Below are 20,033 nucleotides of genomic sequence, written 5' to 3'. Positions count from 1 at the left end.
TTGCTCTACTACATTTTCATCCGTTAACAAAAGCCTAAACTTTGATTGATTGACAAAAGGTAAATCCGGAACTGACTGCCCACCTGTTGGTACTCGTAAGGGGCAAACTACGCCTATATACTTGCATGAACAGCACCGCGGACATCAAGCCAACAGGTGATGCCCCTAGTCCTCCCCGTTCGTTGCCATTCCGGAATGCTAAGATATTATGTACGCTGGAATTTCATTGTAGTATTTCATTCCCTATCCGAAACATGACGTAGCAAGCTGCTAGGTGGCAAAAATAGTTGAGACGTTGAGACAGAAACGACAGACAGACAGAAGACTTTGTGAAAATTCTATCACGGTAAAGTACATATGTATTTCTGGCGCTGACATAAGTATTAATCATTTGTAGACCACTGACTGTCGTGTATGTAAAATATATATTGGCATGCTGCGGAGGCCCTCAGCATACCAATATGAATTTTGCATAGAAAGCCTTCTCTGAATGATGAATTGCAGCTGCTGGCCGTAAGGCTACTTATTTGTGTAGCCTAAGAGGAACTTACGTAAATTGTCAAACAGGTAGATTTTAATTATTACATTATGCAATTACGACCAATAATGATTGAAGCAAACTAACTACATGATTCGTTGAAGTGTAAAGCGTCATATAATGTAACTCTACAATGCCTGCAACAGGTATTTGGACTTTATTTTAAAGCGCACATAAACGTTATTACAAGGAATTCTAGTATCCTATATACACGGTGTGTCGATTATATCCACTGAAAAGGTCCTAAGTTACAGTAATGGCAGTAAGTCCTTACTCATAGAGTCGCATTTGCGGACTTGTTCAGGAATGTAAGTAGTGGCGTTGATGTGGGCGGGCTATCGATCGGCGCGGGTATGTGCGCACCCACAGCTGCCAGTAAACACAGGACACTATCACAGTGAAGCAGTCGTAACGGAATGAACTCGCTGGTGGTGCTGCTTGTGGCTGCAGCGGCGATGTGCGCCATAGCTCGCCCATCCGGTAAGTTGATAAAGAATAAATGGAAAATAAAATTATTGTATGCATTTATAAATATATCTACATGTATTAAATGCCTAAAAGTTTTTTCATGGGGCGATTTACGCAACAACACTCAACGCGAATATTTTTTGTTATCTGTTGCTATATACTAAGCGTCTATGCGATCTAAATAATCGCTGCCAACGAGATTGTAATAATAAAACTACATTATTTTGTTTAATAATTATGAAATATTTCATTACATTATTAAAATATTTCAACTGGGTTTTGTAAGTAGCGATAGGAAGACACCTACAACTGACACCTGTTACGCCTTACTGTTGAATCGGATGTTAATAGGAATGTAGATGTAGGCAGGTACCAATGTAACAACCACTTGTGTGTTACTATTAATTCGACTCTATTTTTACTTACTCATTTTCTATGTTTTGTTAATATTTTAATAGATGAAAATTAAATATTGAACCCGCCTGCGCCGACGGTAGAGGTACGCTAGCGGAGCACCAATAAGGGATAATAAGATAAAAATGTGAGTAGTTCATCATGGAGAATTCACCACTCCCTGGTTGGTTTCTAAAGATTACTAACAAAAAACACCTCCTTCCGTAAAATTAAAAAATAAAATGCTTGCGAGTATTATGTAAGCGCTTAATATTTTGAAAAGCTATTGCAGAGTAAAAGGTACTCTAGCGTTCTGTGCTAAATGTGTCCTTATTTCCAAACAGACTTTTTTATGATGTACTTATTTTTTTTAATTCCTTACATATATTTTTCGATTGCAACGACATATGACGTAAAAGAAACAGCAAGAAAATAGAAAAATAAAGTCGAATTGTGTAGAGGCACTCTGTGTGACCGTAGATAGTTATGCGGCACGAACGGGCAGGCTCGACCCTGGAAGTAGGTACCACACCCCGCAGAGTACCGATGCCATGTACTAGCACTCAAAGTATTGTCTACTGCGTTTTGCATGGTGAGTGCTGGGGTCCAGACACTGATCTATCGTTCTCTATTTCTTTCCTAATCAGTTTCACCTGTGAAGGGGCACACCCCCTTCGTACCCAAGAGGCAATAAAACATTTGTAATTTCGCTGATGTTGCAGGTTCTCTTAAACGGTAATGATCAATTATTATGCGTATTAACTGTAAAATATAGGACTTTCTTTACTGTTTCGTCCATAATAAGATTTGCTAGTAGGAATAAATTACATAGAGAAAATAACAGGCGCAATCTTTGAAATACCATTACTTATAAAAGTTCAAATTAAATATTCTGTCATTCAATTGTAATATTATATAAATTATCTGCATTAAAAACAAATATCTATCACCTAAAAGGATATATAAATAAAATTTTCAAGTCAGAACTAGACAATGTATTTTTAAAACTCCTGGCATGTCCTAGTTTAATATTATAATACTTTTTCATCATTTATGAACACATTACGTTTTAAATAAAAATTATTTCATTTTTATATCATTACAATAGAAAACAAAAAATATAGAAATTAATGATTTATAACAAAACACCCATATAATACTTGAAAAAAATTTCCACTTTTTAGAACATTTAAAATTTATTTTTCAATCAGCAGTCTCAAAAGCATTATGAAAAAAAAATGGAAATCCACCGAATAACTGGATGTATGGTCTTGAAACCTTAGCATACAAATTATATGTCAAATATAAAAAACAATTACAATAAAAGATAGCTGATGAAAAATGAGAACCGTCGCTTATGAGTGGAACCACAGATATCTTAAAATATATCTTTTCTCTCATTCCATACCGCTGCTGTATCTGAACACAAAATACCTTAATAAAAATATACTACAGTTTACGAAAAACATATTCGTTTAATAATCAATTATATCTTTTTATCTTAATCAAGTAAATTCCAATCTTCTTAATCTCTAACTCTATTTTTTGTTAGGTATCTAAGTAGTAATATTTTCTCTAAAATCTCATTTAATTATTAGAAATGTTTCTTTTCTTTTACTCTAATTTTTTTTTATAATTTGGTACATAGAATCTTGAATATAATCTGTCTGAGTAGATAACTGTATCCGCAATACTAACACCGATATTCAATTTAACTTGCCTACGTAACTTTACCATCAAGAACTAGTAGATAAACATGTACATCATCATAACTACTCCTGCATCTGCAAACTATGAAACCGAACTCCAGCGTTGGTTATAGACACCTACAATAGATATTAACCTATATTGCAACAGTGACCTATTTTCTCGCGACTACACCCTGAACAATTTATAGAGCGCCATCTCGTCCCAAGCTAAACATAGCTTATATTATGAGTAGTGATAGAATACTAGAATACATTTTTTTATAAATATACAATTATAGTTCAGTATAATTAAGATACTTAGGCAGTTCATTAAGTACCAAATTCATGTAAGATTAACGTCGGTACAATATAGGTACTTCACAAGATATTGTTTCATTCAGTTATGATACCAGTAAATAGATAATAGTTTTCCCAAGTGGTATACCTATTTACCATTTAATTTACTAGAAATAATTAAATAGATGTAAATATATAAACGTAATTATTATAAATATGTATATCAACCTTCTCAATATTTTACATTTTATAAATAATATAGAAATATAATTCTTATATATAGGTATATTAACCTAATCGATATTTCACATCGGTGGTTTATTATAGTATCCATAACAATTAAAACTGAATTTCAAATTCATTGCTATATTAGTGGACATAAAATTAAGCAATAAAAGTTTATTAGATGCTATAAATGCTTATGCCCTTTAATTTTATTCATATACCATATTTATAAAACATGTGGTAGCTCTATGAATATAATTATACATTTGCTGTGAAATGTGTATAAAACGTAAGTACAAAATAACTATGTTATAAAAAGATTTCACTGAGATTGAAAGAAAAATTACTATTTTGTTACAGTGTCGTTTTTAAAGAATTTAGTTGCAGTAATGTACCTACTAGTTATGCATAATACTAGTACTAGTCACTCCTCCACTACACTCCAGTCCTAATACTAGTACTAGTACTAGTCACGCCATTTTACACAAACCAGCTTTAAATACAGTAGTTTAGAGGGAGGTAGAATGTAAAGAGTCCTCTACGTGAGTACCTTACTCTCATTTGTATGTATTTCAGCAGCCAAGTAGATTCCTTTATAAGGTGTATTACAGTTGTATGGTGCATAATAGGCAATGAAATAAGACATGACATCTTTGAATGGCAACACTTGAATGGTACTTTTTAAGTATATAGCGGAACGTTATCGCATACCACTAGGTGGATTATCAGGTTATTCGTCATTCAACTAACACAAAAAAAGTTTCGTGATAAACTGATAGATGAAAACCGAGAGTACTCGTGCATATCTAATAAAATTACACCGACAGTTAGTGCATCAAGCTGCATATTTCAGGGCCGACGCCGCCGCCGACGTCGTTGCTACCGCAGCCATCGTCCTACCGCAGACATGTACCATTGCCACCACGGACATATCTTGGCGAACTTATTTATCGGCAATTTATGTTACCACACTATATTGGCTACAATGAGAGCCCTCGTGTACCGTCGCAACCAGAAACTGATTGGCTCAACAAGGTATGCAGTCATTTCATTCTAACGTCATTAATTTCACAGTTTAAGTTTTAATATTAGTAGTAAATATGCCAATTATATTCAGTTCTGTTCTTAAAGATAAGTCGTCAGTATGATCATTTTTATTTCCTTACACTACCTTAACTATCTCATGAGTTTCTAATGTGTTTTGGATGCATTGTAGGAAATTGATCGCATTAATCGAATGCAAAACGATGAAAGGGCTCCGACCACTTACGACGTAGATGTAGCACACTGGGTCTCCCAAGATCCTTACTTGCAACGCATTTTCCACGGACCGGACAAGTCGCCCAGAATACCAGACTATGACCCGCGGTTTACCTCCTCTAACCCGGAGAAGTATCAATTGCTACCACCTCAAACACTGATGAATCCGATTACTGAGAAACCTCAAAAAGAAATAAAAAGAGACAAGGTGGAGTCTAAAGTGAAGGAGGAGAAAAATGCTTTTGCACTTACACCTCTCGATAAAGGTTATTTTGATCCAGATAGCAATCCTAAACTTCCATGTAAGTAATAGTAATTTTTCTTAGTAACAATAGGAAATTATAAAGTTGTTTTATATGAGCTTATTTACAGCAATTCCGATGTCACCACATGCTATGCACGAAGGGGGAAACCCCAAGGCAGCTATGTTACTGCAACCAGCACGTCAGATTCGACAAAATCCAAATCTAAGTAGGACTAAAACTCTCATAGCTGAAAACTTAGATCCTCTGAGACATGGCATGTAAGTATTATAATATCTATCGTATCTCATAAGTCTCTCGTGTTTGCCTACGTTGAAAGCTAAATTTATTATTTTCTACTTACTTGATATTTGATATACTCGTGTTATTGGGTAGGTAATTCAGACTTATTGTTACTGTTAAAATGTTTACTTGATTGATGATGATTCTTTATTAAAAATGTATTTTTGTATCTTTAAAACATGAAAATGTCTAATATCCTAATCAAATCAAAGGGGTTATTTCATGGGTATCGGCTTGAATTGCCTATTGATTTCTACAGTACAATTATTAGAGAGTGCAGTACAGTAAAGAATTCAATCCTTAAATAATAGAAATTAAGAAATATATTATTCATAGAAAATAAGAATACAATTATTAAATATAATTAAAATAAAAATCCAATACATAAGGTGTGTGTGTTCTTAAGAAGCTTAATTTTAAATATGTGTATGAAAATAATTATTCAATATTTGATATTTAATTAAATAATTTAATTATGTTTAATAAATATATAAACTACTTATTTAAAATAAATATAGATTACCTTTCATTATTATATAAATATTGTTAATAAACCAAGTAGTTTTATAATATTTAAATAACAATTTAAAGATAAATTTTTATATTTTAAATAAATAATTTGTTAAATTGGACAAATTCTTTTGGAGTTGAGTGAAAGTTGAGAATATTTTAACTTTATTTAAGGTGTATGATTTTAATGAAGCTTTATATAATAAGTTAATTTACTCATTTATTAATCTATGCTGTTTTAACATGTCTGCTGTACATCTTTAAAGATTATTATTTCTTTTTATAAAAAGAAATAATTATAACTGAACTAATGACGGCAAAAATTGTCGTTTTGACACACGTCAAATTATACTTGAATACTGTTCAAACGGGCATGTTAAAACGGCTGTTCTTTATTCGAACAGTTAAGAAAATTACTGTCCAGCTACGTGCACTGGAAATGGCCACCAAAGTGGGTCAAATACTTTAGAAAATTGTGGTGACGATAAATTGCATATTAATGCATTGATATGATGTCAAATGATTCTTTGATGCATCAATATGGAATAGTGCACTTACCTCCGCTTACAGTATAACAGCTGGCGGAGGACCACTCGTGCGTAATAGGTTTAGAATGATGAAGTCAGATCAGTCTAGCACATCGTGGAAACTTAATCAGGGATGATCCACGATGGTTTTATAGGAGAGCCACGTGGAGGTCATCCTAACAATGTACATTGCTAGCAATGGGGCCTCTAGTACCCATTTCTAGCAACCTACATTTGAAGTACATAGATGCTTCTAATGTTTATCGAACACAATAAACATTATAGTATCTATTACAGGGGTAGAAACTATAGATTACCCGTCTCCTTACTGCCATCTAATCTGCGCTGGTTGAGAATAAACCATCCTGATCTCGATGATAACGAGGAGAGGTGATAAGTAAAACCATATATTCAACACTTAGAAAACACCTTGAACCTATTAATGCTGGTATAGTCCTTTGTTAGCATTCGCATGGAACACAAACTTTTTGTACTTGTCTAATACTATGCGGTTTGTTTCACTTTACTCTGAAAAAAGAAGGCACTCGTGCAATTTTTGTATTAAAGCTAAAGTTGAAAGCTAAAGCACTTCGAATTATGAAGTTCACCTCTTTCGGTCTAGATACAGTAGGTACTAATTATTTATATTGAATTCGTTTTTTAACTAAGTATATAGATTTAATTCGAAAAGTGGTACTATTTATTTTTATTTAGATATTTAATAAAATATTATATAAGCATGATACTTTGCTTACTTAAGTATTAATCCAAAGTGTATATACATACCTACTATTATAGTACTGTATAGACAGTAGGTATTTTCCTAACTGTACATACATAGTTATTTAGATTACCATTGTCATTCTGTGCATGTAATAATAAATCAGTTAATTTTAAATTCCTTTAATCAGTAATAATATTTTTCATAAGTAGATCCACACTAGTACGTGATTTGGATCTCATAGAAAAGAAAATTCTATCATATAAAAATCTGATAACGAACTTGTGTGGGTATCTACGTAACTACTATGCACCGACAAATTTAACACGGATTGAAAGTAAACTGGTAGGTCATACCAGTCAACTCAATACCACTCAAATTTTTTGGTGGAATTACGTGAGCAAGACTCAGATTTTTTATTGTTATTAATTATATATTCAAACACAGTCTACACTCAAGACCATGGAATAATTGTTTGATTACATACACTTTGATAATATGAGATTAACTCGCAGTATACATTTATATTAACTCTAAATTACAATATATAAAATCGTAGAATACAAATAATCTATAATACTTGCATTAGTATACTAAATATAAATATCGTGGAAAGGAAAATAGTTTCTAATAATTATTCTTAGAAAATAGGCCACTTCACATATGTCAAGTTGACTGTAGGTCTATCAACAATAAGGCCAATTCATAATTATAGTCGGTTCTAAAAGTACTGTTATTATAAAGTGAATGTTGGAAAACATGCAAGTCGCATTAATAATGCATCACTTAATGCGAAATAATTACCCAGCACGACAATCGTATAACCTGTCAACTTGTTATACTCATTAAATATTAACATCGACGGATGACAACGAGCAATAAAAAGATATAGATAATATCACAAATTTGTGCATACTTGAAATTTATTACAGAAATGAACACGTAATCAAAATTGATAATAGTACCAAACTGCTACAACACTGTTGCAACTATGCATTTGCAAATTCTTCACAATATGGTGTGGCCTAGTGTTTACAAATATATTTTTTTGATACAGCTAAAGCACAGCTAGAGCCTATTCACACTGCAATTTTTGTCCGCGCTATTGTAATCCCGAGTTTTTGATCCACATACTGTTATAGGTATAATATATGTACGTTCTAACATTTCTTTTTATATGGTAATAATTTTACATACAATACTCAATTGGCGAATATATCGCACGAACGTGGATTATTCTCTTGGATTTTTCCAATTCATGTATTATTTTTATACTATCAGTGCAAAATGGCCAAATTAGTAATATTTTTCTATTATTAGTTGTACAAATTGTATACATAACAATCACCTTTTATTTCTTTAGGTACTTTTTCTCTGTGTCTGTACCGGAATCGAGCAATGACTACAGTACCGTTTTCGAATTTTGTAGTATCCTAGTATTTTTTCTTTAAGTTCTAATATCTAATATATTATATAATACTTAAATATAACTCTATATCCAACCTACAATATTGTAATATAATTGTACAAGTTTCGAATCAAATACGGAAAGTAATTAACCCATGTAAATAAATTAAATGCTAATTTACGTGCACTGCTAGTCGGAAATACATACACGAAACGAAGTTTTTACTCCGCTTTAAAACTAGGGTACCTATACTTTCCTACCACTTGATTACGGATTAATACCTGTTGTTTTAAAATAAACTAGATCAAACATTGAGAGGAGTAACAATTTCCATACAAAGAATGTTTGCCTAGATTGTGCATAAATGTTATAAGAATTTTATTAGAGTTTCACTATCTTAGTATAATCGTGAGCGTTAAAATCCAATGGGATATTTTGACAATGACAGTATTAGTAAAACAATGTTTATTTTACAGGTTAATTAAGTTTCAGTACTTACATTTCTATACATACGTACATTCCTATTTGATGAGATATTAATTTATTATATGCCTGTATATCGAAAAATATAATAACTACAAAACTTTTGTCTTTCTCTATTGACATACTGCATTATTTAAATATAATCTACTCATACAAAAAAATTGATTATCTACTATACATGTTACTATAAAACTAATTAAAATACAACTTTGAATGTAAAGTAAAGGCAGTGTCGCGGATTTTAACGCAAGCGAGAACGTACTTTGTTTTTTGTCGACTAACTGCACTGATTTATACACAACTGTGTCGTGTGAGCAATAAATCAATTAATTTTGTGAATTTAGTTTCAGTAGATATTTTGTGAAAGTTTTCATACTGTGATATCTTGTAGAACACACGTAATGTGCGTTACCGAGGTATCGAATCTAAAATTCTCGGTCTTATTGCTATTTACTTTAGCAGCTCACACGAAGATGGTGGTTACTCAACGGATAAGCCACGCCATGTTCATATACTGGAATCACCAAATGATTTAACTCAGTTATCTCAGTTAAATCCAGCCGATTCCATATACGGGGTGGCTTTGATTGCTGCAGTAGGAGCTGCACTTACTATGGCTATATTTGGATTCGCATTCGGATGGTATACGTAAGTATTACGGTTAATACAACCAATTAATAAAAACCTTATATAAGTCGCATATGTCGTATAACATCTAACACCCGATTTATAAATCTCTTGGAAACTGAGTGCCATCAGACGATAACTTTATGGATGTGCACTTATTGGTGAAAACAAATAGCGTCTGCTTCACGAACTTCCTGTTACTAAGTTACTAGCCTTTTAATCCTCCTTACAAATTTCAGAAAAGTAAAAGGATAGATGACACATATAGATAATCATTAACTTAGTAGGTAATATGTTTTACTTAGTAGGTTTATATTAAAATTTGACCGCAATCTCACCTGATAATAAGTGATGATGCGGTCTAAGATGACTGACCTGACTTGTTCATACAACATTTTTCTTTATAACCGTCAATATACACATGAATAGTACCTATAACAATATGTTTTATAATATTTTGTTTTGTTTCTTATATTTAAAAAAAAATTGGAAGAAATAAACAAAGAAAATTACATTTTGAACCAGTAATTTTGCATCTACAGTTTTGTGTACGCAGGTACCTAACTACATATTTACCTATAGTTTAAAAACTGTTACACCTCGAAATTGGGTTATTCTCTATCGATTCACTTTATATAAACATAAGTGACCATGTGTATTGTAGACAGAGTGTAATAAAAAATTCGAAAAGCTTAGGTTTAACTGAAGGCTGCTAATATCGATTTAGAAGCTAGTTTTGAACAAACTATAATATTTTAAGCATTGTTTTCACATTGTGTACGTTGTATATCCATAAAATCAATAAAATGTCGTATGTCTTGACACATGCACTAGAAGATATAATTATAGCAGCCTACATTCTACTGTACCTATTTCGTTCTAGACGGGCGTGGCAAATTGATATTGACTACAGTTCTGCTATTATTGCATTGGGGAGTTTGGAATACATTTGAATTTAAAACTTATCTAAAACGAAAATAATGACTTTAGATTTTGAACATAAAGCACACAATTTAGAGACTAAAAAAAACTCTCAACCTTTTATTCTATTGTAATTTGTCTTTTACCATTAAAAGTCACTACTTGGTTTTCCTACCTACAAAACAGGATTTTATGATTTTAACGTCTATTGTGCGTGCAGGAGCCATCATAGCTCCCAAATTCATGATTTTTTTGACAATTTTTATTTAATTGACGCGTTCGAGTTGACGGCGTTTGAAGACTATGAACTCATTTTCTGAATGATGAATTTCATTTACTATTTGTAATGGATAGTTTAATATATTTGATTTAGGTTACTTGTACTTGTAATTGTACTTAGGATCACTGTAGATTTAGATTTTTCATTGGCATTACTTACGAAACATGATATTTTGCGATACGTTATATTCTTTAAAAATATGTTTATGATTTAATTTTTTTCATGGATATGCAATTTGAAATTACTTAATATTGTAATGAAAAGTCAGGTTCTGGTTAGTTTAGGTTTATATTCTAGTCCAGAGATAGCTATATTGTATCTACGAGCTGTATACAAACGATGTATATTGATACTTTAGGAATTCGTGTGTGGCAGGTGTCCATGCCTTGGGAAAAAATTACTTATGTAATCAATTATTAAAAAATCTGCCTTTTGAGTGATTTACAGACAAGTAGATAAAAATCCAGAGTGTATGCTTCTGATCTGTATTCATTTACCAGTCTTCTTGAATTACTGAATTAGTTATTGATGTTTTCTATTATTAGAGAAATACTGAAATATTTTAATTGACACAAAGGTGTCCATAATTTATAACTTAACTAACTAATGATTTAATGATCGTTAATATTTATATCAACAGCAAGTAAGAAAGACAAATCAAATAATAAAATGAATTTAAATGTAAATGTAAAATTTACCGCAGGTTATCTAAAAAAGCAAAGGCAGCAGCTGATGTTGATTATCCTGCTTATGGTGTAACTGGACCCACTATGGACACCTCGGGCGACAGGAAACTGGCTCATTCGGCGCACATGTACCATTATCAACACCAGAAACAACAGATCATTGCCATGGAAAGGTAAATTTATTTTATAAATATTACATATGCACACTGTCCACTACATTGTAATTACAGGATTCATTAAAATACTTAATTTGTACATCCTTATCTATATACACCTATACATATAAATAAAATTATACATTAAACATTATTTTTAAGGTTTTTAATTTTAGGTTCTATGTTGTACAATTACGTAGCTATAATATAAGTACATTACCGAATTAACTGTCGACATTGTGATAAACAGTACATGACATTAACATGCTTACACTTCGCTGAGAATAATTGAAACTGACGTGTCTGTGAACGGCGCGGCGGCGGACTTACCGACATCTCTCGTATTAATTTACTTTATTAAAAATTATTTTCACATTACTAAAATAAATTATGTACTTATTTTAGTAATGTCAAAATAATTTTGACATAATTTTTGGTTTACATTAAAACTGTCGTTATTAAAGTAATTTCTCTATTAATATATCACATAAAATATTTAAAGTCTGTATGAATATATTTACTTAAGAATTTAAAATAAGAAGTTAATAATTTTCAGTTACAGTTATTTTTTATTATATATACTCATATAATAGTAATAAAATTCATTGTGGAAAACTTAAAACTAATTTTGCGATATTAGCTGAAAGGGCTGCACTCAGGTGCTGCTGCAGTGTTGATTTTCAGTGGACCTACCACTCGAAAGAAATAGCATTCGTGATACATTATTAAGTTTATATTAAATATATTAAAGGTTAATAGTAGTTAAATGAGCGGCTTATATTTTTTATCAACGGAAGAAAAATTAATAGTCATTTGTGAATAAATTTATGAAATTTGTCAAATACAATTATTCATTGTGTAATACAACTTTAATACAATAAAAGTAACTCTTTTATTAGATATTTTGCGTATTCAACAACCACTTTTAGAACTTTTGTACTTGAAATAAATGATATTTGAAAGATTAAACTTATATAGAATTTTGTATCGAGGGAGATAAATTGTTCCAGCATTCCTATGGGAATGTTTTAAATATCACCACCTTTTTTAAATTACATGACAAGTAGACCTTTAAAATAAATATTAGCTCCAAAATACTTATATTACATAATATTATATGTATATAATATATCGATTTATGGGTTTTATAGTTACGAGGAGTTATGAAACATGATATCGAAATAGTTGGCTACGAAAAAATACCTACTGAAGAAGAAAATATTAAGTTTACGTTTTTATAGGTGAATTTAATATTTTTGTTAATTAATTTCTAATATTGCAATTTAAATTTTTTGAAAGTTGCGCCGGTTATAGAAAAGTTGCGAGGTAACAGATTAAGCTGGTGTGAGCATGTTATGCGGAGGAACGAGGATCATGTCTTATGGAAACTGTATAATATGAATGTCGATGGATGTAAAGGGAGGGGACGCCCTAAGAAAAGATGGATGGATTGTGTGAGAGATGATATGAATAACCGATAGAGAGCAGTGGAATAGAATGACATACTGCACCGACCCCAAATAATGGGATAAAGGCAAGGCAATGATGATTGTAATTTTAAGATTTTAAGGAATTAAATTAATACTCCTACTTATTATTAATTAAAGTCGATTTGGACCTCAATTATTTGATCTTTGAGATACCTAACTATGTATGTATTTAACTTAATAATATGTAAAATAAAACATAATTAAGTAACTTATAACACGAAAAAAAATATGAGACAAACAGATTTAGAGTTTTTAAAAAAGCGTCTATATAAATAATTAAATATTTATATAGACGCTTTTTTAAAATTTTATTAACATCATTTAGAAAATATTATATTGGTTTACCAATGAATAAATAGGGATATTAATGATGATGACGAAGAAGTGAAAGTGATGAAGTGTTATGGTCTCAACTTTAAAAGTAATAAATTAATGAGATTAGCTTTTAAAGTAAGTTTAATATCTGCTAGGACTATAGACAAATTGCATAATTTTATTGTCTTACAAGAATTTGACTTTGCAACCGTCATCTTTTTTTATTAGGAATGGTTTGGAACAACGCAATGGTTCCGTCTCTGACCCCGAGTCCGAAGAGGAAAACGAAGAGGGAGACTACACTGTTTACGAATGCCCAGGATTCGCCACGGTAACTATGCCCTTGATCTATCTAGTACCTATCTTTCTCTATCTATGTAAAAGCATCTTAAAATATATACACCTACTTTTTTGTTATAATTGTTAAGATAAAATAAAAACTTGTACCTACATAAGAAAACACTTCAAAAATAAAATTGACATTTTAATTAATTCAGTGTGAACCTGCAGGGCAGGCAGCTATTATTTAATTTTTTTTATTTGTCGTATAATCGTCTTAGTCTTTGAAAATACAGGTAAATATAGAGAATTTGTTGAAAATTATTGAAGAAAATGTCGCGCCTAGGTAATTTCGAAGTTATCATTTCATTACCCATTCTCTTTATTACAGGTATTCTGCAATTTCATTTTCGTACTTGAAGAAAGTCTATCTAATATTCTTTCAAGAAGTTTGAATACCTTGTAATTCTGCCTTATTCCTTAATAATTAGGGCGGTCCGGCCTGGTGTCTACTCTTTGTATATTTATGTATAACGACTAGGTTTGCTAAGTTTACCTATTATAAGTTTCCATGACACAGTTTCATATCTAGACTTGTACTGTAATATAATAGTAAAGTATCTTTTCATATTTTAGTAATTTGTAAAACCACTAATTTGAGATGATACTACACGTTATTGTCTATTACTTATTATTATTATATATTATATTATATTATTATATAACACTTATTATCTAATACACATGTTCCTTTAGAAATCTTTACATTAACATGACAAGTTCAACTTTTATTAATGAATTACTTGTTCTTTTTATAGACTGGTGACATGGAAGTAAAGAACCCCATGTTTTCTGAAGATCCGACTCCACCAACACCTGGCAAATGCGAAGTGGTAAAGCCCCAACCCAAGAACTAAGTTCTGCCATCCCAATGATCACCGCCACCTGCTATCCGGAACAGACACCTAACGACTTAAGCGTTATCTTCAAGTTCTATAATGTCGTATCAATATTATAGATTATAAAATCGTAATCATTACAATTAGTAGTATCAGTAAAATATCCGTAGATTCAAAATTTGGAAGCTGTTATTGTATTAGGTAAATATAATTGTTTAAATATTGTTCACACGTAGATAAATAAAATGCTAACTACTGCAGAATATTGAAATTATAACTCATTATCGATATATTAGGTATCGCATTTTATTCAATATATACACATACTCGATTTTATTATAGCTGATTAAGAATTGCAAATTCATAGGACGACGAATTAATATAGTGCCTGACAGATTGTAACGAACGTGAAATAACATCATCGTAGTGTAGCTCAGTTATTAAAAGGTAGATAGAATGTTAAAATGTCCGATAATGAAATATTGAAAGCATCATCGTAGGACTGTTGAATGAAAATCAACAGGTGGCTGGCACAGGTGTTGCGGCAATGCATCGCCAGGTTCTATTTGTAGCGTTAATTATTGTGTATAATTACTTGGAACCATTATTAAACTCAAATTATTTACTAGCACTCTAAATATTTTAGAATGTAGGTAGGTAGGTACTTACCTGATTATCTGTGCAAATATATTGTATTCGTAACTGCTCAAACATAAAGGGTAAATATATTATAAAATATGAGTATACTAGGCCATATACTTATTATGTTGATTTATCTTTCACACTATTGATTGAAAGCATGTCACAATAATTATATACTGAACTAATTAATGATTCACCGCTATAAAACACAATTATATTCCATTCAGGTGTTTATTATCTACACGACATGTTTTTATTCTTGAAATCTTTAATATAGAATATCGTATCATAAAATATATTTAAAAAATGGAACTGTTATATAATTCCAGGCCTAGAGTATCATCGACTTTTGAAACCTTTGACTTGTGATAATGTAATTGATTTCATTCTTGTTAAAAAATATGATAATCTAAATAAGTCTAAATATTATTTACAATATTAGGTATATTAGCCTAAATAATGTATAATCAAGCATTTTATTATTATAATCTGAAATTAACCAATGATATATCTTAAAAAGTATTATGTACCTAAAAATGACCACTGATTGTTTATATAAGTATTTAGTATTTATTACGAATTTAGTGTAGGTATACCTACCAATTAACTCCGTAAAAGTAGCAAAAGATTCCATGTCTTGAATTTTAGATAAGTCATGTGAAGGGCTACGGGAAAAACATAAGAGGCAGGCGTGGTGCAGTGTGATAGAATATTTTTTTGTGTATGACGATGAAATAGCCGCCTATGCAAATTAATGACGGTGCTTCAGTTAATGAGTTCAATAATGAAAATTAACTCAGATCACATTTCGATTAATCCATTAGAAATTAACAACCCAAACAAGACTTTCCATATATTGCTTGTTATCTTTATAGCAATTCAGTCTATTACCCGCATACGCCATTAATAAGAAATAGGGTAAAATTATATAGCTACGAACATCCGCTACACCCTTCTCACGGTCTACAATAATCTATCAGTTAAATTCAGACGAATAATCTATAAGCTCTAAATATAATTGAATTGGTACATTTCGTTATTTGGCGACAATTAGGTCTAAGAAGAATTTAAAAAATAAAACTAATTATTACTCAGTATTTATATCTAGTCACTGACCATAGTTAGATTATACAATTAACTATATGTTAAAAGATCTTATCATTTACATGATTAAATAAAAATTCAGTTGTATTGAACAATGATTATGTCAGACATAACTAATTATATAAAGTTGTATAGCATTAATGTAGTAAAATGCTGTCGAGCAGAGGTTTACTAACAATATATTTTTTTAGCAAAATTCAGAGTATATTTTGATGATGTTTTTTTTTAATCGAAACGTATTTGTTCGATAACTTGGAGATTATAACAGATTATTTTGTGATTTAAATATATTATATTTCTAAATTAAATATAATTATACAAAATCGTATATAAAGACACCTTAGTAACCATTAAATGAAAATTATATATCAATAAAAATGCCATTAATCCTCAAAGAGGAAACAGGAGACGAAATAAGCGAATTGAGTATCTATAGCTTATTGCAATACGGCGAGAGTGACATATATCTATAAAATATAAGCAATTTAAAGATATTCACAGCATCCAACAAAACAGGTGATTGAGCAAAAGATGAATTATGAATGTTAGAAGTAATTTCAACTCACGCAACAATTTTAAAGAAATAAGTGCCAAAATGTCATCTGTTAATACGCGGTGTATATAATATAGTAATGGAGCGGTGAAGTTATAAAGTAGGGTTAGATATTCATGAGCCATATATGAATCATTTAGTTCTGTATTTTTGTATGTGCACACATCCGCTCTATTATCGTATCTGGGAATGATGTCGATGGGCGTTATTTAACCAATAAAACAGCCATACGTAATTAACTATACAGGCATAGTCAAATGGAGTTCTCTTAAGAGATATATATGTAAACGTGAATTTATACTAAGAGAGCAGTTGCGTGTCTCTATGCTACCAATACAAATATTGTTGATTGCAAACGTGCTTTGCAAAGATTTACAAAGAGCACTTCTATTGCTTAACTATGACCATTAAAAATATATACCTATATTGTTCTCTTAGTCTAAACCCACCTGATTGTAGTCTATAGAACATATTCAAATAAAATATTTTAAATGTAAATGAAAATTAATATCTTAAAAATGATTTTTAATACAGAAACTATTACCTTTTGGGCAATAGGATTTATAATATTTACAGTTTTAATGATATACATATCTACTACACAAATTAACTACCTATGTCAAATTTACCATAAATATGTTTATTGTATACGCCTAATATATGCCCTGCATATTTCAGTCCCCATCATTATGTTAAATTATAAAGTACTTAATAATATGAATTATAATATCGCGACTAGGTTTAATTATATTATAAACTAGTTCGCATTTCCTCCTCTACCGAAGAGGTACCTACTGCCTATTGAAACAATTAAAAAGACAGGGTTATGCCAAATCAATGCTATTTATAGATATAATAAATATAGAGTATCTTCTTGGTGATTAATTTGAATTACAATTACAATAATTTATTGTATTGTGCTATACCTACCTACTTATAAATGTAATAATTGAAAACACTTGTTCTAAATAACTTTAGGCAGCTAATCATACCTTATTAATATAAGTAATTAGGCATTACCAATTCTATAGTATATAGAACCATGAGTATATTTAATGAAGGTAAAAATCGGACTGTATGTACACATTTAGTTGTAATGGATTCTACTTGAAGGTTTAAGATAACTGTCATACTACCTACATACTTATAGTACCTAAAATATTCAATGTGTAATAAAATTATGAGCATAAGCATCAACTTTCTGTAAACATTACTGTTTCAACATATACTTACCTATCTCTATAATACTCTTAAATAGAATACATTTCTATTTCGTATGACAGATACAGTACCACTTTGCCGTATATTTTTTCAATACAAATATTACTTACATCTTACATTAAGCGTCATCTACATATACCTATTGTTTCATGTCCATACACCTATTTACATCTGACCAATAGAAAACTTTTATCTACAATAAGTGATGGGTAGTCTTTAGCTCTACTACTTTTAATTTCTTTAAAATAGTACGAACACTGCCACATTACCGTAAAGTTCCTATAACGTTCCTCCTATATGTCACAGACGGCCTTGGCTACAACTTGTCACATAATTTTTTAATTAGCATGCAAATAAATAAAACTGTTATAATTTTATGGAAGTTTAGTTCTAGTTTTAATATTTTGTTATCAAAAGTATGGACGTGTAAAACATGTATCTAAGTGCTGTGGCGCATTGTTATTTACTCTTCCCGGTATGGGCAGTTAAAATTGTAAGTAATACAAGTTCTCTTCACTTACGAAACACAGGTAGCTCATTCCCAAAAAACTTTTACAGGGACCGCGTAATTCTTTTAAAATGTTATTAAGAATTTACCAATTATTATCGATGTCATACTCTGTGTTAGTACTTAGTAGGTACCTACAATAGCCTACAATTCAACAAAACGTACCTATAGCTTACTAGTCTACCTTTCACACTTGCACCTATATACTTAATTAAAATATAATTGGATTACTGCATATAGATTAGGTACTCAGTAAACAAGGACATAATTGATATGCAATGAATACATACAACAGATATCTATCAATACAAATAAACCCCCTTACCACTTAATAATTATCACACCACTCGTGCATCGTTATAAATCATAGGTAATCACCGGCTTATAAAATAAGCAATTGTAGCTACCAATTAACTTAGCGTATTTATTTATAAGGGTAGGATTAAATTTTAACTACCGAATACACTTTTCATTATAAGGGGGTGCTTTTTAAATGTATATCTAATGACGAGCTCACATTTTAAATGCAGAGTTTTATCTACGTCATGAAAAGCACAACTGTTTACTGAATACATATTTGTGTAAATTATCTTTTTTGACTTTTATTTTTATGTATTGCCACACACCCGTATCATATAAATTGATCTCAGATCAAAAACTATAAAAAATATTTTGCAAGGAATTGGTATACTGCATTAAATCATATAATAAGTAACAATAAGTAATATGTAACTATATGATTAAAATAATAACTATATGATCCAATATGTGATAATATCAATCCTAAGAATCTGTAAACTTGCAACTCATTTTGAATTTAATATTTATTGGATGCAACTCAAAAGCAAAAATGAAGAAAAAAAATATATCTGTATAATGTATAATAACAAATACGTCCACCACAATCGCAATATCTATTAAACGTAATCAGAAGTCTTTATTATATCACTCTTGTGTCACAGTAATGAATATAATTGAAAAAAAATAATTGATGAATATAATCGTCAAATAAAACTTATTTAATTTAAGTCTAATAACAACAATTTATTAAAAAAAGGTTATCTAGTCATATAGTAGGTAATGTTATTCATTTACTACTTTCAAGTGGATATATTCTATTTTGAATATATTATTAGTAATCAAACTATTACCTACGGCCACGTAAGTGGGCGGATAACCACCTGTAACACCAGGAAACTACAGGAATGTTGCCGGCTATTCAGGAAGTGGGTGAGTAAATAGTACTTGCAATATATTTAAAATGATAACTGCAATCCTTTTTGTATTGAA

The 20,033-nt window shown here is 30.6% G+C and overlaps 1 protein-coding gene across 2 annotated transcripts; it reads left to right on the top strand.

The window, feature by feature from the left end:
* The first annotated feature begins 718 nt into the window (after nt 1-718).
* Nucleotides 719-16,329, top strand: LOC131849163 (uncharacterized). Of its 2 annotated transcripts, none has more exons than XM_059199164.1 (8): nt 719-1,018; nt 4,463-4,644; nt 4,826-5,171; nt 5,242-5,392; nt 9,526-9,711; nt 11,595-11,750; nt 13,766-13,868; nt 14,635-16,329. In XM_059199164.1, the coding sequence occupies exons 1-8, from the start codon at nt 955-957 to the stop codon at nt 14,731-14,733; spliced, it is 1,287 nt and encodes a 428-aa protein (XP_059055147.1). In that variant the 5' UTR covers nt 719-954; the 3' UTR covers nt 14,734-16,329. The 2 variants fall into 2 exon arrangements, with proteins under 2 accessions (XP_059055147.1, XP_059055146.1); XM_059199163.1 differs by having other exon boundaries at nt 721-1,018; nt 9,523-9,711.
* The last annotated feature ends 3,704 nt before the right edge of the window (nt 16,330-20,033 follow it).

This window comes from Achroia grisella, unplaced genomic scaffold, assembly GCF_030625045.1.
Source record: "Achroia grisella isolate CSIRO2021 unplaced genomic scaffold, CSIRO_AGI_Agris_v1 utg640, whole genome shotgun sequence".
Lineage (NCBI taxonomy): Eukaryota > Metazoa > Arthropoda > Insecta > Lepidoptera > Pyralidae > Achroia > Achroia grisella.
The sequence above is the reverse complement of the archived record's forward strand: the minus strand, read 5'-3'. Positions and strand labels throughout refer to the sequence as shown.

Excerpts from the sequence above, each read along its gene's own strand:
- LOC131849163 (XM_059199163.1), top strand. The coding sequence starts at position 955 with ATGAACTCGCTGGTGGTGCTGCTTGTGGCTGCAGCGGCGATGTGCGCC. Across the intron at positions 4,645-4,825 it reads AAACTGATTGGCTCAACAAG|GAAATTGATCGCATTAATCG; the intron begins GTATGCAGTCAT and ends GATGCATTGTAG. Across the intron at positions 5,393-9,522 it reads GATCCTCTGAGACATGGCAT|CAGCTCACACGAAGATGGTG; the intron begins GTAAGTATTATA and ends TATTTACTTTAG.